General features: G+C 52.5%; 1 protein-coding gene across 5 annotated transcripts; it reads left to right on the top strand.

Moving 5' to 3' along the window:
• The first annotated feature begins 3102 nt into the window (after positions 1-3102).
• On the top strand, positions 3103-18290 carry PRKCD (protein kinase C delta). 5 transcript variants are annotated; one of them, XM_079115721.1, is made up of 17 exons: positions 3103-4054; positions 5036-5235; positions 6658-6718; positions 6896-7058; positions 7149-7180; positions 8252-8337; positions 8607-8736; positions 9440-9540; positions 10346-10526; positions 10613-10764; positions 10932-11105; positions 11345-11436; positions 12032-12094; positions 13387-13525; positions 13678-13866; positions 14464-14592; positions 17737-18290. In XM_079115721.1, exons 1-17 carry the CDS (start codon positions 3940-3942, stop codon positions 17893-17895), a joined length of 2166 nt encoding a protein of 721 aa, XP_078971847.1. In that variant the 5' UTR covers positions 3103-3939; the 3' UTR covers positions 17896-18290. The 5 variants fall into 5 exon arrangements, with proteins under 5 accessions (XP_078971847.1, XP_078971848.1, XP_078971850.1 ...); XM_079115722.1 differs by having other exon boundaries at positions 3111-4054; positions 10664-10764; XM_079115724.1 differs by having other exon boundaries at positions 3115-4054; positions 10346-10442; positions 10661-10764.
• Positions 18291-18901: the final 611 nt, after the last annotated feature.

Below are 18901 nucleotides of genomic sequence, written 5' to 3'. Positions count from 1 at the left end.
ACACTGTCAGCCTCCAAAAAGGACAACCCTTCCTAGAAGTGTGGAGCTGAGATTCACACCTAGACTGACACTTCTTTTTTAATTTTTAATTTTTGGTATCAGGAATTGAACCCAGGGATGCTTAACCACAGTGCCACATCCCCAGTTCATTTTATTGTATTTTATTTTTTGGTACCAAGGAGTAAATCTAGGGGTGCTTAACCACTAAGTCATTCCCAGCCCCCACCTTTTTTTTTTTTTTTTTTTTTTTTTTGAGAGAGGGTCTCACTGAGTTGCTTAGGGCCTCACAAAGTTGCTGAGACTGGGTTTGAACTTGCAATCCTCCCACCTCATCTCCTGAGCTTCTGGGATTACTGGTATGTGCCTCCACGCCCAGCTCCCTTTTATGTTTTATTTTGAGACAGGGTCTTGCTAAATTGGCTTTGAACTCTGGATCTTCCTACCTGAGCCTCCTGAGCCACTGGAATTACACATGGCTAGACTGATGCTTGAATCCAGTGCTCTGTGCTTCACAGGGCTGCCCCTGATGTGGGCGGGACAAGCTAGATCAGAGGCTAGGAGCCCACACAGTGGGGAGAGGCTGTGACACTGTGTGGGGTCCAGCTCCTGCCACGCCTCTGGCCCTGCAGGGCAGTGAGGAGTCTGGGGCTGAGCGGGTGGCCTTTTTTTGGGCCTGTGGGCCTGGGCCTATTTGCATGGGGGCTATAAATAGTGGGCACACCTTGCTTCTGTGCTGCTGCCGTCACCCCTTACCTTCCCATCACAGCTCAGACGCTACAAGGTAGGTGGGTAATTCATGCTTCGTTGTGCAGCGGGGCACCTGTGGCCCAAAGAGGCCTTGGGCCTCACGCAGGATGACACAGTAATAGAAGCAGATGCCAGTTCATGGTGTCTGTCTCCTTCCTGGGGTCTGGAGAGTCTAATTGAGGGCTGAGGGGTTGGGAATACTGGGCCAGGGCTTTGACTTGGTTTTAGTCCTAGAAAGTTGGGGCTAAGGTTACTACTAGGAAGCCCCATGGCAGCCCACCAAGACCATGGGTCCCCTGTGCTTGTGGCACTGTGGCCTAGCTACACGGTTTTGGGACTGGGGCCGGGGCCCGCTGTGGTTGTGGTTTCCCTCCAGTGGCTTCTGTGAGCAGCAGCTGCTCTGAGTGTGAGCAGGAGGGCAGGACTGAAGGGCAGCCCACAGAACAGGGCAGGGGGCCAAGTCCTGGCCCTGCCTCACCCTCCCTGACACCCTCTCTCCTCCATAGAGTCCTGGGTAGCATAGTTCCTGCTGGCCAAGCTGGGGCAAGGGAAGCCATGGAGCCTGCAGGCCCTCAGGTCCAGGCCTCAGGGGGAGGTGGTGGGGAGGAGGAGCTGACTATCAGGTGTGCCGAGTGCCTGGCGCCCCAGGAAGAGTTACCGAATGTTTTCACAGACTTGGTTTCCCTGTCGAGAAGTGGGGTCGGAATCAGGACTGTCTGCCCTGGCTGGTGGGCAGGCAGAGGCCATCAGTGGCCATCAGTGGGTGATACGAGTGCATTCTGTAGCCTGGAAAGGGAGGTGCATGGGTCAGGGATGGATGCTCCAAGGGCAAGGTGGTGATATTGATGTGACCCCTCTCTGAGGCCTGTCTGTTGGTGTTGATCCTCATCCTACTGGAGTTCCCATCAGCATGACGACTCTGAACTAAGGGATTGTTCCCCATCTGGAAGATGGGGGGACCCACACAGTCCTGCAACCAAGGCAGCATTGATGTTGGGGTGTTACACCTAGTCAGCCTAGCCATGATTTTTCTACCTGGTTAGCCCTCAGCCCGTCTTCCAGGAGCCCAGGCCCCTGCATCTCACTTACTCCTTCTTTTTCTCTGCCTACCTGTCACTCAGCCCTCTCTCATTCTCTGAGGCACTCAGATAGCTGCTCACTGTCCCAGCTGGGTCCTCTTGGGAGGCAAGGCTGAGCCGTGTCTGCTGGGGTCCAGCTGTGGGTGTATAGATGCAGGCCTGTGGCAAGTGTGTACTGTGTGGGGGCCTTGCTTATCACCTGAGACCCCAGGCGACATTCATCTGGATGCTGGATACCTTGGACCCCAGAGCAGGCAAAGCAGCCCAGAGGAAGGCTACCCTTTTTGCTTGGCGATTTGGGACACACGCTCAAGACCAGGCCCGTGCAGCTTCTTTTCACTCTTACCACTAATGACTCCTACCGTGTGCCAACCACTCCCATGCACATGCATTTCCATGGCTGCAGACCCATCACACCCACCGGTACACTCATGTCCACCAACACACACATGCTCACATGTGCTCCAGCCATGGGATGGACCCATAGCAAGCCACTGCTGGCTCACCCTCCCTGCCTGCCAAGAGGTCATAGGCAGCTGGCCTGGGACCCAGCACTCTCAGGCCAGAGGCTTTGAGGGCTTGGCTTAGGCATGAGCTTGCACACCTACTCTGATTCCCACTGAGTAGGAGTCAGAGCAGGGGATGTGGTGGAATCTGCCTCACCAGGTTTCTTCTCTTTGCTCTGGCAGCTGGCCCCAGAGGACTGGCCGGGCCCATTGGGTTGGGCTGCAGGCTGAGGTCAGTGTTTCCTGTGAGCTCATCTGGGCTGGGAGCTCCTAGCAGACCTGGCCACTACTCTGGCTGCCTTGTGCAGGAGCTGGAGGGAGCTATTCAGGAGCCAGGCAGCTATTGTGTATGTGCATGTGTATGTAGGTGACGTTCAGGCCGGACTGAACATGAATGAGCATTCATTCATGGTCATGGAGCACCCTGACATGGGGCCTGGGCCAGGAGCCAGGGTCCATATAGGAGAATGCGTGTGTACATGTGGTCTTCCACATGAATGTCCTCCACAGATGGCGACCCAGGGGGACAACCTTCTGTAGTGACCCTTAACTTGAGGAATAGCAAAGGAGGGGCAATGTGGAAGCTAGCACATTCAGCATTACAGTCAATATTAAAAGACAGCAGGGAACTGTGGCACATGCCTGTAAGCCCAGCTGCTTAGGAGGCTGAGGCAGGAGGATCTTGAGCCTCAGGAACTTAGCGAGGCCCAAGCAACTCAGTGAGACCCTGTCTCTAAATAAAATATAAAAAAGACCTGGGGAAGTGGCTCAGTGGTTAAACAGCCCTTGGTTCAACCCCTGGAACAAAAAAAAAAAAAAAAAATTAAAATACAGTTTTACATTTGAGGGAAAAAAATTCATTTTGAAAGTGTAGGCAGCAGGAGGCACGTGACACCAAGGGGGCAAGTTCAGAAGGGTCAAGTACACTGATGTGGGAATAACCTCTGACTGCCCTAGTCTTGGAACAAAGTAGGTGCTAAATTAGTAGAACCCCAGCTTTCAGTTGTGGCTCAACCTCAGAGTTTCAGTTTTCAGTGTGGGGGTGCTCACTTGGCCCTGCTCGTCTGCCTGGGTAGTTATGAGCAAAATCAGAGCCAAGAAGGGCTGCTTGGGGGGATGGTGAGTGGAGGTGCTGTCTTGGCCCTCTTGCCGGGCAACTGCTGGCACGGAGGTGCAGGAGCCCAGCATGTACAAGGTCCCTGACGGGTGGGGGCAGTGCCCAGCAACTGGCTGCTGCAGAGGCACTGACTGAGTGACCCCCAACATAGACTCAAATGCCTCCAAGGTGCAGGTTTTGGAGAGCAGCGAAGACCAGCGCCCCTGGCCTGGTGTAGATTGACAAAGAAGCAGCCTTCCAGAGGCTGTTGTCCAGTTGACCCAGTGGCACATCTTCCGGTTTTACCAGGGATGCCTCATGTTCAGACACATAACACATCCCAGTTTTTACCACGGGCAACTAGGACTAGTGCATTTTTCACACCCTGTGGACCAAATCCAATGGAGTGGGAGCGCGGAGGGGAGTAGGTACCTGAGTGTATCCTGTGGCCGTCCCCAGTGCTGCCTGGCTTCGTCAGCCCTCTACGTCCAACCCTGCCTTAGGCCCCGCCATGGCACCGTTCCTGCGCATCGCCTTCAACTCCTATGAGCTGGGCTCCCTGCAGGCTGAGGATGATGCTAACCAGCCCTTTTGTGCCGTGAAGATGAAGGAGGCTCTCAGCACAGGTAGGGCTGAAGCCCGGACCCTGGCGGGGCTCAGCAGGAGGAGCCAGGGGCCTTACTTGTTCCACGGAACCTCTAAGGGATCCTTCTCTTACTCGTTCTTGTCTCCCTGCCCAGTGGTGGAGGCAGGAGAGCCGAGGCCGCAGGGTCTCAAAGCCTGGCTAAACTGGGCCCCACCAAGCCTTGGAGTTTCTGGCTTTATTGGTTGATCCATCTAACAATTTCCATGTGTTCATCTGTGCCAGGTCTATGCTGGGCACTGAGGATACCATCATGCTCCAGGACCATCCAGGTCCTGCCCTCATGGGGTTCACAGTCAGGTGGGGAGCTGGACATGTCACCAGGCAATGAGTCCTGTGGAGAGGAAAGCCAGAGAGGGCCCTACCATGACCTGGGGTCAGGAGGACTTCCTGGAGGAGGAGTCGCACTTCCCACCACTCCTGTGTGCTTCTGCTCACCTCTCGGGTTCCAGCTGACTGTCCCTTCCTCCAGGAAGCCTTCCCTGGCCTTAGGCTGGGTCAGGCCACTTGACCATGGATGGGTTTAAAACCATTGGCCTTGCCTTCTTTAATTTCCTCACAGCTGTGACTTAGTGGTTACTCGAGGAATGTGTTAGTTTGTGTCTCTGCCCTGGACTGGGACTCCAGGAGCACAGGCCCCAGGTCTGACCTTTCTTTCTGCATGTTCCTCACCTCCTGTGCCGTGGCTGGCATTGGGCAGCTCTCAGCAGGTGTTCACTGAATGAATGTCTGAGGGAAAGGGACACTTGAGTGAAGCCGGAGCAAATGGTCACGGGAGAGGGAACAGCAAGAGCAAAGCCCTAGAGGTGGAACCTACTGGGGGCAGTTCAGTGTTCTGGGGCATTCTAAGGAGCCAGAGCAGATCCTGGGAACAGGAGAGGCAGGCAGGTTTTATCAGGGTGAAGACTGGGGAGGGTGGGACAGAGGGGTCCTTGCTGACCTTACCTGCCTGACCCTGTCGCAGAGCGAGGGAAGACGCTGGTGCAGAAGAAGCCAACCATGTATCCCGAGTGGAAGTCAACGTTTGATGCCCACATCTACGAGGGCCGCGTCATCCAGATTGTGCTGATGCGGGCCGCTGAGGACCCAATGTCGGAGGTGACCGTGGGTGTGTCAGTGCTGGCCGAACGCTGCAAGAAGAACAACGGCAAGGCTGAGTTCTGGGTGAGGGGCTTGTGTGTGCCAGGGCCCAGGGAGTGTGGCTTCGGGGGCCTACCTGCCAGTACAGCCCAGGTGTTAGTCCTGGCTCTGATTTGCCAGGTCCCCAGCTTCTCTGAGCCTCTCTTTCCACTTCTGTAAAAGGAGGAGCTGCTTCAAGTTCTTTCCTCAGGGTCTGTTGTTAGGTAAACCGAGCATCCCATTGTCAAGAGCTTATGGATGTCAAGGACCTGACACACCCTGGGTACTAAAGGCAGTCATCTTCATTGCTGTGACTATTTTTTTCCCTTTTAATTTTGAAAAGGCAGAATATGCACATTTCAAACTCGATGAAACGGTGTGTACCTGCCCCCAAACCAGGTCACCAGGCTCCTTCTCAGAGGCACCCATTGTTCCCGTTCTTTTTGGAATCCTTGCAGATATACTAGACCTAGTCAGGCATGGTGGGGGTGGGTATCCTCATGATCTGTAGCAGGAAGGAGGTAGGACAAGAGGAAGGCTGAGGGCCCTGTTCACTCACCTGCCGAAACTGGGACTCGGTGCAGGCCTGTGGTCATGTGGCCGCGTGCAGCTGTGCCGGTGTTCTGGGTACCGGTGCGGGAAGAAACCCCCCTGGGTTACACATGGACTCCCATAGCTCAGTTGTCTCCATCAGAAAGGCCTCGTGACCACTGGAGGGTGATCAGCGTCCAGTGTGAGATGAAGGGGTCAAGATGGGAGAGAGGAGCGAATAGCTCATCTTGTAGAGTGCACGTGTCCCATGCGCACCAACCCGGGTTCAAGTCCCTGGCACCTCGGAAAAAAATTAAAAAATAAAAAATAAAGAACTCTTTGTGGAGGGGGGAGATGGGAGAGAGACTGACACAGCGTCTGTACTGACCTTGGCCAGTCAAGGCAGGGACAGAGGGGCCCCTGGCTCTGTGTTCTCCCCACTCCCCCAGGAAAGGATGTGTTCCTTACCAGGTCTGGGTCTGGGGGAGGTAAGGAAATAGAGGCTCAGTTCCTGTCCTCCAGACTCTCCAGTCCAGAGAGAGAGAACCAGCGTGGGTGTGGTAGGCTGAGTGTGTCTGTGTCTCTACAAGGCACGTGGGGTAGGAAGCCTCCATTCTAAGCTCCTTGCTGGGGGCAGCAGCGGGTGAGGGTGGGGAGTTTCCTTTCCCACTCTGTTCCTAGGCCCTGTGGCCTGGCTGGGTGTGGGCTGGATCCTTTCACTTCCCCAAATGTAATAATACCCTGGGCACAGGGTAGGGCGGGGCTTGGGGTGGGGCCCTGCCCACACTGAGAGACAGGTGTCTCACTAGGCTTTAGGGGGCTCCCTTGGCCTCAGGGAGGCCAAGGAACCCCAGTCATGGGGCTGGGTTCTGAGAGTCTGATCTGGCCCAGACCCAGCCTCAGTGACCTTAATGTCCCCTCCTCTCACCCCCACAGCTGGACCTGCAGCCCCAGGCCAAGGTGTTGATGTCTGTACAGTATTTCTTGGAGGACGGAGGTAAGACATCCATCCACCTGGGCTAAGGGACCGGTCACCTGCAGGACAGAGGCCAGAGCCAGCACGAAGGTTTAGGGAAACAGCCCCCTCAGTGGCCTTTCTGGGATCAACCTGGGGCTGCAGGGGTGCTGCCCCTCCTGGACACTTGGGCTGACTTCACCACTCTGTGACTCCCAGATTGCAAGCAGTCTATGCGTGGTGAGGACGAGGCCAAGTTCCCAACTATGAACCGCCGTGGAGCCATCAAACAGGCCAAAATCCACTACATCAAGAACCACGAGTTCATCGCCACCTTCTTTAGGCAGCCCACCTTCTGTTCTGTGTGCAAGGACTTTGTTTGGTGAGGGCTGGGTACCTGCCAGGAGTGGTGCAGCATTGGGGGGCCCAACCCCAGAGCCCCCTGCACTCATCCTGCTGGTTTGCCTTTCAGGGGCCTCAACAAGCAAGGCTACAAATGCAGGCGTAAGTACCCTCAACAGCCCAGTTTGTGCATGAGGGAGTGTGCTTGCATGTGCCAGTACCTGGGTCCCCAGGTCCAGATGGTGTGTCTGGACAAGGGCTCTGCGTCAGTGAGTGTGTGCATGCCACACTTTCCCATCATAGCGTGTGTGCAGCTGCAAGAGCCATGTTCAGTGAGCTCCAGGGCTGGCTTGCTGCAGCTCACCAAAGCCAGTCCTGTGCATCCCTTCCCTGCTCTGTGCTTGGGACATCAGGTTAGTAGACTGAAACAGGCTGCGGTCCAGTATTACACAAAAATCAGGTGAGATCACACCTCAGGGCCCTTCCCTCAGAAGGGTGGCTATGAGACCTTTGCTTGTGCTCCCTGGCCACAGGGCCCCCTGTGGGTATGGGTGTCTCTGGTGCACAGGTATGAGCACATCTTTCCTTGTGTGCATTGAGCTCTGCAGTGTGTTATGAGCATAGCCTGATCTACTGCTAGCTGTAGGACTTCAGGCAAGTTGCTTGACCTTAGCTTCCTTATCCACAAATTGGAGCTAATAGAGTCAGTGTGAAGACCCAGTGGGGTAAAATACGTAAAACTGTATTTTAAGTGCCTGGCTCAGGGTAAACATTTGTATAAGTCCATCGTCACGGTTGCACATGATTCGTATGTGTGTACAGATGTGTTTATGTTGAGGTGTGCCTCAGTGCACACGAGAGAGTGCATGCTTAGGAATAGTTTGCTGTTCTTGGACATAGAAGAGGGAAAAGACACTCCTGCCCGCCTCCCCTCCGCCACCCCGTTTGTCCCCCCTTAGTTCTTCCCACCTCCCTGCCTGCCAGGACCATGAGCCTTCCCTAGCTTCTGCAGATTGACCTGTCTCCTCTGCCCCACCCAGGCCCTTCCTTTGAGGGCTGGTGGGAGGAGGGAGAAATGGAGCGTCGGGCCCAGGCCTATGTGGGGTGAGGGTGTGGGAGGTCAGGGAGAAGGCTGGCTTTGTGTAGAGGGTTGGACCAGGCCACCAGGCGCCAGCTCACGACTGTCCGGCCTGGTGCCTTCCCCTCCTCCCCCTGGGCCTGTGCCTCTTCAAGAATGCAATGCTGCCATCCACAAGAAATGTATTGACAAGATCATCGGCCGGTGCACCGGCACTGCCGCCAACAGCCGGGACACCATAGTGAGCTGGGCCCGGGGCGGGCGGGGGTTGGGGGGTTTTGTTGGGTGGGAGGGATCCGGGTGCTCCCTGCCCCTCCCTATGGGATTTACCCTGCCTCTCCATTTTTCTTAGTCTTTCCTTGCCCTCTGCTTTGGTTCCTTGGGCTTCTGATTTCCCAGCCCCCAGTGGAACCCTTGTGGGCATCCTGGAATGCACGGGCTTGGGAGAGAGCTCACATTGAGGAAGGGGCTGGAGCTGGCAGGTCAACAGTGATGCTATCTTCCCTGCAGTTCCAGAAAGAACGCTTCAACATCGATATGCCACACCGGTTCAAGGTCAACAACTACATGAGCCCCACCTTCTGTGACCACTGTGGCAGCCTGCTGTGGGGGCTGGTGAAGCAGGGATTGAAGTGTGAAGGTGCGTACCACCCGGCTGCACGTGCTGCCCTCCTGGACCCTGTGAACCTGAGGTAGCTGGGCTGCCTTCACCCCCTTACCCAGAGATGGAACCTTAAGGTCAAAGGAATCTCATCTCTCTACACCTCATTTGGGGATTTCACACGGGTGAGCCTCAGCGGCCCCTCCCCACTGGCCTGACTGGCACTGCTATTTGTTTGTGCACACCAGACAGATGGCTCTACTTCTGTGGGCTGGGGAGTGGGGTACAGGCAGGAGGAATAAGACCTAGAGACTCTCTGAGACAGTCAAGTGGCCAGAAGGTGTTTAGCCAAGGTATGCCACGCACTAGCAGACACTCAGTGACCAAACGTGCTCCCCAGACCTCCACTCACCCCAAGCTTCACTTACAGAGTAGAAACTAGAGGGAGTAAAAGCGGTTCATCTCAGCCATCCCAGACAATCTTGAAAGCATTTAGAATTAGGTCCATTCCTGGGGATGTAGCTCAGTGGTAGAGTATTTGTCTATCCTCTGCTTTTTCTGTATTTTGTTCTTAAATCATGAAATATATGAAATGTTCATGATGGCCACAGATATTTTTCCTCCTAAAGGCAGGAAACCTAGCAGATCCCACCAAAGTCCTTTCTCTTGCTTCCTCCTCTACCCACTTCCTACCCTTGATTGAGCACCCAAAACTGATGACTCTGCTTCTCCTTCACCCCAGACTGTGGCATGAACGTGCACCATAAATGCCGGGAGAAGGTGGCCAACCTCTGTGGCATCAACCAGAAGCTCTTAGCTGAAGCCTTGAACCAAGTCAGCCAGGTGAGCAGGCACTATGGGACTCTGGAACCCTGGACACAGGGCAGGAGGTTGAGGGTAGTCAGAATCGGCAGTGATCCTCAGGAACCTCAGAGGTCAGTGAATCTCTTCTGAAGATCTGATTCAAGAATTTAGGCAGCAGAGCCCGGCGCAATTGTGCACGCCTGTAATCCCAGCTGCTCAGGAGGCTGAGGCAAGAGGATCACAAATTTGAAGCCAGCCTCAGCAACTTAGCGAGGCCTTAAGCAACTTAAAGGTCTGGGGATGTGGCTCAGTGGTAAAGTGCCCCTGGGTTCAATCTCTAGACAGGAAGGGAGTGAAAATGAATGAATGAATGAATCAATCAATCAATCAGTTATTGAAGCAGTTTTTAACCTGAGGGTGAATCTGGGGAGCTTCAGAGTTGGAACACAGACTGTGTATGTGTGTGTGTGTGTGTGTGTGTGTGTGTGTGTGTTTAGCTCAAGGGATCAAGGGATAAAGTAAAATTCTAAAATCAATAAAAAAAAATTTCAATTATCACAAGTAAAATGTATTGGTGACTGTTAGGAAGGTGGGGTTCGATATACAAAGCTTCTATTTAGAATCAGTGCCTTCCTGACCCCCAAGGCTTTCTTGTGCTGCTGGGAGAGAGAGGGAGAGGGATGGGGAGACATACACGTGCATGTGCACACCACTGGGGATGTTCAGGGCCCTGCCTCTGCTGTCTTCCCTGGTGGTGAGGGGGAGGTAGGATTGAGTCCTATCTCTGGGCTGGGAGTTCTGAGTGTTCTGACTGTTTGGCCCCCTGCTTCTGCCCCCTCCCCAGAGATCCTCCAGGAGGCAGGACTCAGAATCTGCGGAGCATGTTGGGGTGTACCAGGGTTTCGAGAAGAAGCCAGAAGTCTCTGGGGACGATGCCCCAGGTGAAACTGAGCCCAATCCCCCCAGTAAAGTTCCCTCCTTACAACAGGGAAAGGCATCGGGTCTGTCCTCCCTCCCATTACCGAGTGAGTTCTAGAAAAAGGTGCAGCCTATTGGGGAGCCAGGCCTCTTCCTTTCCAAGGTTCCTTATTCAGCCCACCCTGGACCCCAGGGAAGGAGAATGTTCCAGACCCAGATCTTACAGGCACCATCTCTCAAGCAGACAACAGTGAGACGTATGGCAAAATCTGGGAGGGCAGCTCCAGGTGCCACATCGACAACTTTACCTTCCACAAGATCCTGGGCAAAGGCAGCTTTGGGAAGGTAAGTCCTTGGGCATCCCAAGGCACATGGGCTCAGGAGCCCAGGGCCGCATGCCTCCCAAAGTACCCTTGCTTCTTTCTAGTCGGGCCACAGAAGCTGGGCATCTATGGGTGGCCCTTGCTTGGTTCTGTCTTGCTCATTATCCCACCCCACCCAACCCTGGGCAGGTGCTGCTTGCAGAACTGAAGGGCAAAGGACAGTTCTTTGCCATCAAGGCCCTCAAGAAGGACGTGGTTCTGATCGATGACGACGTGGAGTGCACCATGGTGGAGAAGCGAGTGCTGGCGCTCGCCTGGGAGAATCCCTTCCTCACCCACCTCTTCTGCACCTTCCAGACCAAGGTGCCTGGCCTCCCACCTGTCACAGCGCCCTTAGGCTCCCCGAGGCAAGGCCTCACCTTCCTCCTAAATCCCTTAAGGCAGGGCCATGTCTTCCCTGCCCACACCTCCCAGGGCTGAGTTGTCCCCCTCAGTCCAGAGCCTGTCCCCTCTGCTTCCTGCTGGGGCTTGGCCCCAGGGTCCTCAACAAGGGACCTTTCTAGCTGTCCTTCTGCCTCTGCTTACCACCCTGCCCCACCCAGGACCACCTGTTCTTTGTGATGGAGTTCCTCAGCGGGGGAGATCTGATGTATCACATCCAGGACAAAGGTCGCTTTGAACTCTACCGGGCCACGTACGTGGGGGGTCCTATGTGGTGGGAGGGACATTGGCTCTGAGGGCACTGCCAGTTTGCCCTTCCTTCCTGCTTCCCTCTCCCTGGAGAAGCCAGCCAGACTCGAGCTGGAGCTGGAAACTGGGGGTGGCCTGGGCTATCCGCACCATGTGGGAAGCCCTGGGCGTGGAGTGAGTTCTGGCCGAGGGAACAGCACAGACATGCCAGGTCCCATCCCCTCCTTGGGCTTCAGCCAGAGCAGCCTCATAGATAGTGGTCCTGCCCAACTCTCGACCCTGGCGTGTGGTCCCTAGACTAAAACGATGATCCTTTCCCCATTTGCAAGACCCCCAAACTTACTATATGCATATATGTGCACATATGTATTTCTGTATGCATCGTACTCTGTGACAGAATTGGCTTATTTGGAACTTTCCCTTCAAAATTTTCTGCTTGGGCTGCCAGCCCTCGTTTGCCTGATACAAGATGTGCTTGATCAGGTCCAGGTCGTCCATGAGTTATTTGCGGCATTTCCTGCCCCTGAGGGTGGGAGCCAGGGCCCAAGGAGAGGCGGACTGGTAGGCAAGAATCCTAGAACATTGTCTCTCTTGCCTAGGTTTTATGCAGCTGAGATAATCTGTGGACTGCAGTTTCTACACAACAAAGGGATCATTTACAGGTGCAGGAGTGGGGCCGTGGGGGGGTCCTGGGAGGGGTGGCATATCCTTGCTTCAAAGAGGCCTGGCCCAGCCACAGTTTCATTGCTGCGTGGAGCCCGCCTTTAACTGGGTGTTTGCCTAAACCCCCGACTCCAGTGCTCAAGTTCTTGTGGCCCCTCAGCTGAAGCTGACACAGCTCCAGGACCTGGGAACTCCCTGCCTGTCCTTAGTGCCATTGACAGACACAGTGTCTCCCCTTCTTATACCCATCAGCCTCGCACTGGAGCCCATTCAAGCAATCTAAGCTTCCACCAATAGGGACTGGTTCTGTAAACTCTATTGCAATCAATTACGGTCCCATCCTATGATAGAATGCTCTATATGTCCCTTGAAAAAGTAGAGGCTAGGAGGATCACGAGTTCAAAGCCAGCCTCAGCAACTTAGCAAGGCCCTGAGCAACTCAGTGAGACCCTGTCTCTAAATAAAATACAAAAAAGGGCTGGGGATGTGGCTCGTGGTTAAGGTCCCTGGGTTCAATCCCCATTACCAAAAAAAAAAGAAAGAAAGAAAGAAAAGGCAGAGGCCATGCTGTGTACACTGATGTGGGATAATGCCTAGCTATGTTGTCAAGTAGAAAACCAGCCCATGGGACTGTGTGTTTCAAATAGTAGCATTCAGGTTTTATTTTATTTTTAATTTTAAACGGACATAATACCTTTTGTTTATTTATTTATCTATGGTGCTGAGAATCGAACCCAGTACTTCCTACATGCTAGGCAAGCGCTCCACCACTGAGCCACACGACCCCAGCCCAGCATTCAGGTTTGAAAAGGTGGGGGTTAGGTGCACATTGCAACGCTCTTGTTCATGCCTAGAATTGCTCCAGTGAGAGAGGTGGAACTTAATGGAAGATAAACTTTGAACTGTTGTTTCAAGTGTTTATTTCCTTGTACATCAATTAGCTACTCAGAGAACTAATAATATAAAAATGATGTGGTTCCTAAGCTGGGGTTCGCATCTGTTGCCAGCTAGATAACCCAGCACATGTGATAATCACCTCTTTTGAGCCTCTCTGTGGGCTCCAGGGAGTTGGATGTCGTATGTTCAGCATTTAGCGCACAGTAGGTGGCTTATAGGGAGCACTGGGTTTTAAGCATCTCTTTTCATTTTCGCTTCCCATTTGCTTCCTCATTCTTTTATACTCTTTGGGAAAGTCCTGGACTTATTGGGCCCAAAATAGGCCCATTGTGGGAAGTCTTGGGGAGAGAGGAATGGGCCTCTGATGACACACTGTCCTGTCCTCTCTCCTCAGGGACCTCAAGCTGGACAATGTGATGCTAGACCGATACGGCCACATCAAGATTGCTGACTTTGGGATGTGCAAAGAGAACATATTTGGGGAGAACCTAGCCAGCACTTTCTGTGGCACCCCTGACTACATCGCCCCTGAGGTGAGAGGACACTTCTCAGCCCCCAACCAGATACCTTGCCTCAGCAGGGTGGGGCCCGGGAAGGCTCCTGTGGGGGAAGGGGCCTAGCCAGGCACATGCTCAGGGGTCCTGTCAGTACTGCCACCCTGCCTCTGACCACTGCTTCCCCCCAGATCCTGCAGGGCCTGAAGTACACATTCTCTGTGGACTGGTGGTCCTTTGGGGTCCTCCTCTACGAAATGCTGATTGGTCAGTCCCCCTTCCATGGTGATGATGAAGATGAACTCTTCGAGTCCATACGTTTGGACACACCACATTATCCCCGTTGGATCACCAAGGAGTCCAAGGATATCCTGGAGAAGGTGGGGGCTGAGCTGGGCCTGCTGGACACTGGGCTATAGGAAGACAGCAGCTTCCTGGCTCTGGAACAGCAACCTCGCTGTTCCATATTGGGGGTCTTGCTCTCTCACCAGGTTCCCAGGAGCTCCTGTCTGAGTCCCATGCATGGAATCATCCTGGCATGGTGACTATGGGCTCAGGGTCAGGATACATACAGACCTAAGGCCAAACCCTGGCTCTGCTTATGCCTAGCTGGTGACCATGGGAGGGTCACTTAACCTCCCTCTCTGATTCTGTCTCCTTATCTGCAAAATGGGTTGAGAGAACCTGCCTCACAGAGTTGTTGGGAAGTAAACAGAAACCTAGGATACCAACAGTCAATAAATGACTGCTTTTACTCACAAGACCCACCAGCAGAGTCCTCGATGCTCCAGACCAGGGCCTATTGTCTCAGGCACCTGGGAGCACATCAGGCTGGAGTGGCCTCCCTCCATACCAGAGTTCTCTGGGCTTCACCACTGTGCTGGGCCAGGCCCACCTTGGCACTCCTGGGCCTGCTGGCAATTTGCTAATATTCCATTTTCCCAAGAGTACTAACCAGGGCCCCTGCTGGGTTGCAGTTATTTGAAAGGGACCCACCCAAGAGGCTGGGAATGACAGGAAACATCAGAATCCACCCCTTCTTCAAGACCATCAACTGGACTCTGCTGGAGAAAAGGAAGGTGGAGCCACCCTTCAAGCCCAAAGTGGTATGTTGATTCTGTCCCTAGCTGGATGGGCCCCTCCTCCTTTGCCCTGCCTCTCTCCTGCATGATTCAACACACTCTCCTCTTCTCCCTTCTTCCAGCAAACCTGCTTCCCTGATCTCCCCTGGCACACTCAGCCACAGCCTCTGCACTTCTGTCCTCATCCCCTTTGCTTGTTCAGTCATTCAACAGACATTGGGGACTGTGGGTCCCGCTACCTTTTTTTTTTTCATAACTATGTGTTGTTTTACTTATTTATTTTTTAATTTTAATTCTTTGTACACAAATGGGGTACAACTATCGTTTCTCTGGTCGTACACCAAGTAGACTCATACCATTTGTGTATATCTTTCCTTCCCCCACCCCCACCCCACCTCTCTCCCACTACCTTTTTTTTTTGGTGGTGGTGCTGGGGATTGAACCCAGGGCCTTGTGCTTGCAAGGCAAACACTCTACCAACTGAACTGTATCCCCAGCCCTTCTCCCACTACCTTTTAACAAATATTTTTTAGCATTTGCTGTGAGCAGGGGACTGTACTTTGAGAATCAAAGTAAGCCTTCACTTCCTCTGTCCATGCACCCATCCAGTCCATTTTCCAGTCAATTTTAGAAACGCTAAGTCCTGCTGGGTGCAGGCTTGCGTTGCACCACGATGTGGGAGACAGTCTCAGAGCTGGAGGAACCCACGTGAGACATATAAGAAACTTGCACACTGATGATAATCTGTGACATAAGAGTATGATAGATGTCACTGGCCATATATGATCAGTTGTTATTGGGAGGATCTGTCAGAGGAGCTCTGGGTACAGGAAATGGGGTGAACTGAGTGGTGCCCTAAAAAAAAGTGGTATGTGAGCAGATCTAGGGAGAGGAGGCCAGCTGGGAGGCATCAAGGTGGAGTGGGGGATGGTTTGCACCAGGCCCACAGTCTACAGAGGCCTCCAGGGATCGACATGACAGCAGAGGCAGGTTGGGGCCTCTTAGAAGTTGGGACTCCATGGCCCTTCTATGATCACGGGTCCCACTCTTTTTTTCTCTTGCTTTCCCTCTCCGCCAGGACCCCCTGTTCCCACCGGGCATCCTGTATCGCATGTCCTACATCTATGCTTTGAGGCTGTAGGGCACTTCCTGTAACAGGGATCTCAAACTCAGAGGCCTCCTGAGCTGGGCAGAGAGCTAACAGGCTGGTGCAGCTCTAAGGAAGGCACACAGCCTTCTTTTGGGCTCTCGCTGCTAAGATTGATTTCTTCCTCTACACGGAGAAACATAAGGCAGGTGTGATGATAAGCAGCACCTGCCAGTGGGAGATGGTGAGCTTGCTGTCCAAGGGGCTCCCAGCATCAAGAGTGGCCCTGCCAGGTCTTGGGGATACAGCTCAGTTGATAGAGTGCTTGCCTTGCAAGCACAAGGTCCTGGGTTCGATCCCCCAGCACCGCAAAAAAAAAAAAAGGTGGCCAGACCGGGGGTGTAGCTCAGCGGTAAAGCACTCTTGCCTGCTAGATAAATAAAAATAAAGATCTGGTTTCAATTTTTGTCCCACTAGTCTCTGCCACGTGGGAAGGCCCTAATTTTTCTGAGCCTTATCAGCAAGTGAGATGGTAGCAATCTACCTCTCAGGACTGGTGCAGAATAAATAAGATGACATAAGAAGCTGGGCTTGGTTGTACACACCTGTGATCCGAGCAACTTGGGAGGCTGAGGCAGGAGGATCTCAAGTTCAAGGCCAGTCTCAGGAACTTAGGGGAGACCCTAAACAACTTAGCGCGAGACCTTGTCTTGAAATAAAAAAAAATAAATAAAAATGACTAAGGATATAGCTCAGTGGTAGAGCACCCCTGAGTTGAATCCTCAGTAACCTCACCCCACAAAAAAGACAACACAGGAAGTGGACCCAGGGCTGCACTAATCTGCCAGTTTTCAAGAGAAGCCAGAAATCTGTATTTTTTAATTTATCTATTTATTTATTCATTTTTGTACCAGGGGTTGAACCCCGTGGTGCTTTACCACTGAGCCACATCCCCAGCCCTTTCTAAAATATTTTATTTAGGAACAAGGTCTCGCTGAGTTGCTTAGAGTCTTGCTAAGTTGCTGAGACTGGCTTTGAGCTCGAGATCTCCTGCCTCAGCCTCTAAAGCTGTTGGGATTACAAGCATTTGTACAGGGCCGAAATTTGGATTTTTATGTTGCATTGTCCACTTTGAAAATATTAGGTCAAATTCTATGAAAAAGCCAGTGCTAGGGGCTGGAGATGTAGCTCAGTGGTAGAGTGCTTACCTTTCAAGTACAAGGTCCTATGGTCCATCCCCAGCACCATAAAAAAATAAAAAGAAGAAAAACAAAACCCAGTGCTACCCCCAAATGAAAGTACCTTCAAGTTCAGTTTGGACTGAGGACCACCAGCTGAGACCTCTTTACTGTCATCTCATATTCTCAGGGATGGGGAATCTGTCAACTTTTCCTATAAAGAGCTTGATTGTAAATAGGTTGAACTTTGTAGGCCAGACAGACTCAAAGTAGCCATAGACAGGATGTCAACAAATGACTATAGCTGCACACACATAGAACTTACTTTATGGGTGCTGAAATTTGAATTTTATTTTCACAAAATGAAACATTCCCCCCCCCCCTTTTTTTTTCCCAAGCACTTAATGTAAAATCGCGGCTAGGGTCATAGCTTGGCAGTAGAGTGGCTGCCTAGCATGGGTGAGGCACTGGGGTCAATTCTCAGCACTGCATATAAATAAATAAATTAATTAATTAATTAAAGGTTCATCCACAACTAAAAAAATTTAAAACCCATTTTTAGCTTCTGGGTCCCACAAAAACAAGTATCAACCAATGCTGTCTGGCCCATGGGTATACCCAGTATGTGGACCCCTAATGAGGAGGATGTCCACCTGTCCTTATCCTGGCCCAGACCTGCCTGCTTGCTTTCCTCATCCACTTAGGGAAACACCATGCACCTGTGGTGGCTCTGCTCTCAGGCTGCTGGGAGAGGCCCCTGTTCTGAATAAAGACTGCCCTGGTCCGGCCTGACCCAGCCCATCAGGGATCCCAGGCCTGGATACCTGCTGAGGCCCTTGAGGAAACTTGGGAGCCCTCAGCCCCTCAGGTCCCACTCACCCAGCCCTTGCCCTCTGCTCACAGAAGTACCCAGGAGACTACAGCAACTTCGACGCTGAGTTCCTGAATGAGAAGCCGCGCCTCTCCTTCAGTGACAAGAACCTCATTGACTCCATGGACCAGACGGCATTCGCCGGCTTCTCCTTTGTAAATCCCAGATTCGAGTACCTTCTGAAAAACTGAGGCTCCCAGACAGGCCCTCCAACCCCCTGGGCAGAGCAGGCTAGCCCACCCTCATCTGCAACTGCTGCTGGCCCTGATAAGCAGCAGTGTGATTGTCATGACTTCTGCTGCTGCCCCTTCGTCCCCAGAGGGGCTCGGCTCCTGCTGGCTGGGCTCTTATGGTACTTCCTCTGTGAACTGTGTGTGAATTTGCTTTTCCTCTGTCCTCAGAGGGAAATTGTAAACCCTGTGTTTCATTACTTGAATGTAGTTATCTATTGAAAATATATATATTATATATATGCATATATATAATAGGCTGTATATATTGCTCAGTAGAGAGAAAGCATGTGGGACTGGCGATGAACTGATCTTTTTAATATGTGTGTGTGTGTGTGTGTGTGTGTGTGTGTGTGTGTGTGTGTATGACCAGAAGGAGGAAAAAAAAAGCACAAACTGTTTGAACTATCAGGTTCTTTTATTTGTGTGTCTAAATAAACACTGAATGGTACCAACCTGACTGTGGGGACATGTTTGTCCCAGAAAACTGGTAGCAGCCTGCTTCCACTTCTGGCAGCTCTGTCCCAGAAGTTAACTGAACTGTTAGCTTCAGATGCAGAGCCCTGGGCCTTCATGGAAATGTGTTTGTATTTGTGGGTTTCATCTGGCCCTGCAGCCCCAGCCTAAAGCAGAGGCTTTTCTGAGTGGCTGCAGGAGCCCCGGATATCTCTGTGGGGTGATGGGAGGAGGTGGGTCCAGCAGGAGTCTGTCTCTGGAGAGTGAAGGCCAGTCTGGAAGTGAAGAGAAATGGAAGGCCAGGTCCAGGACATGAGCAAAAGTGTAGACCTCAGGGGTAGAGCACTTACCCAATATGCTCAAGGCCCTGGATCTGATCCCCAGCACCACAAGAAGGTTAAAAAAAAAAAGAAAAAAAAGAAAAAAAGAAAGAAAGAAAGAAAAAAAGAAAGAAAGAAAGAAAGAAAGAAAGAAAGAAAGAAAAAAAGAAGGACGGGAGGGAGGGAGGGAG

The sequence above is a fragment of the Sciurus vulgaris genome (genome assembly GCF_902686455.1).
Source record: "Sciurus vulgaris genome assembly, chromosome: 16".
NCBI classification, from domain to species: Eukaryota; Metazoa; Chordata; class Mammalia; order Rodentia; family Sciuridae; genus Sciurus; species Sciurus vulgaris.
This window is presented reverse-complemented; position numbering and strand designations above follow the sequence as displayed.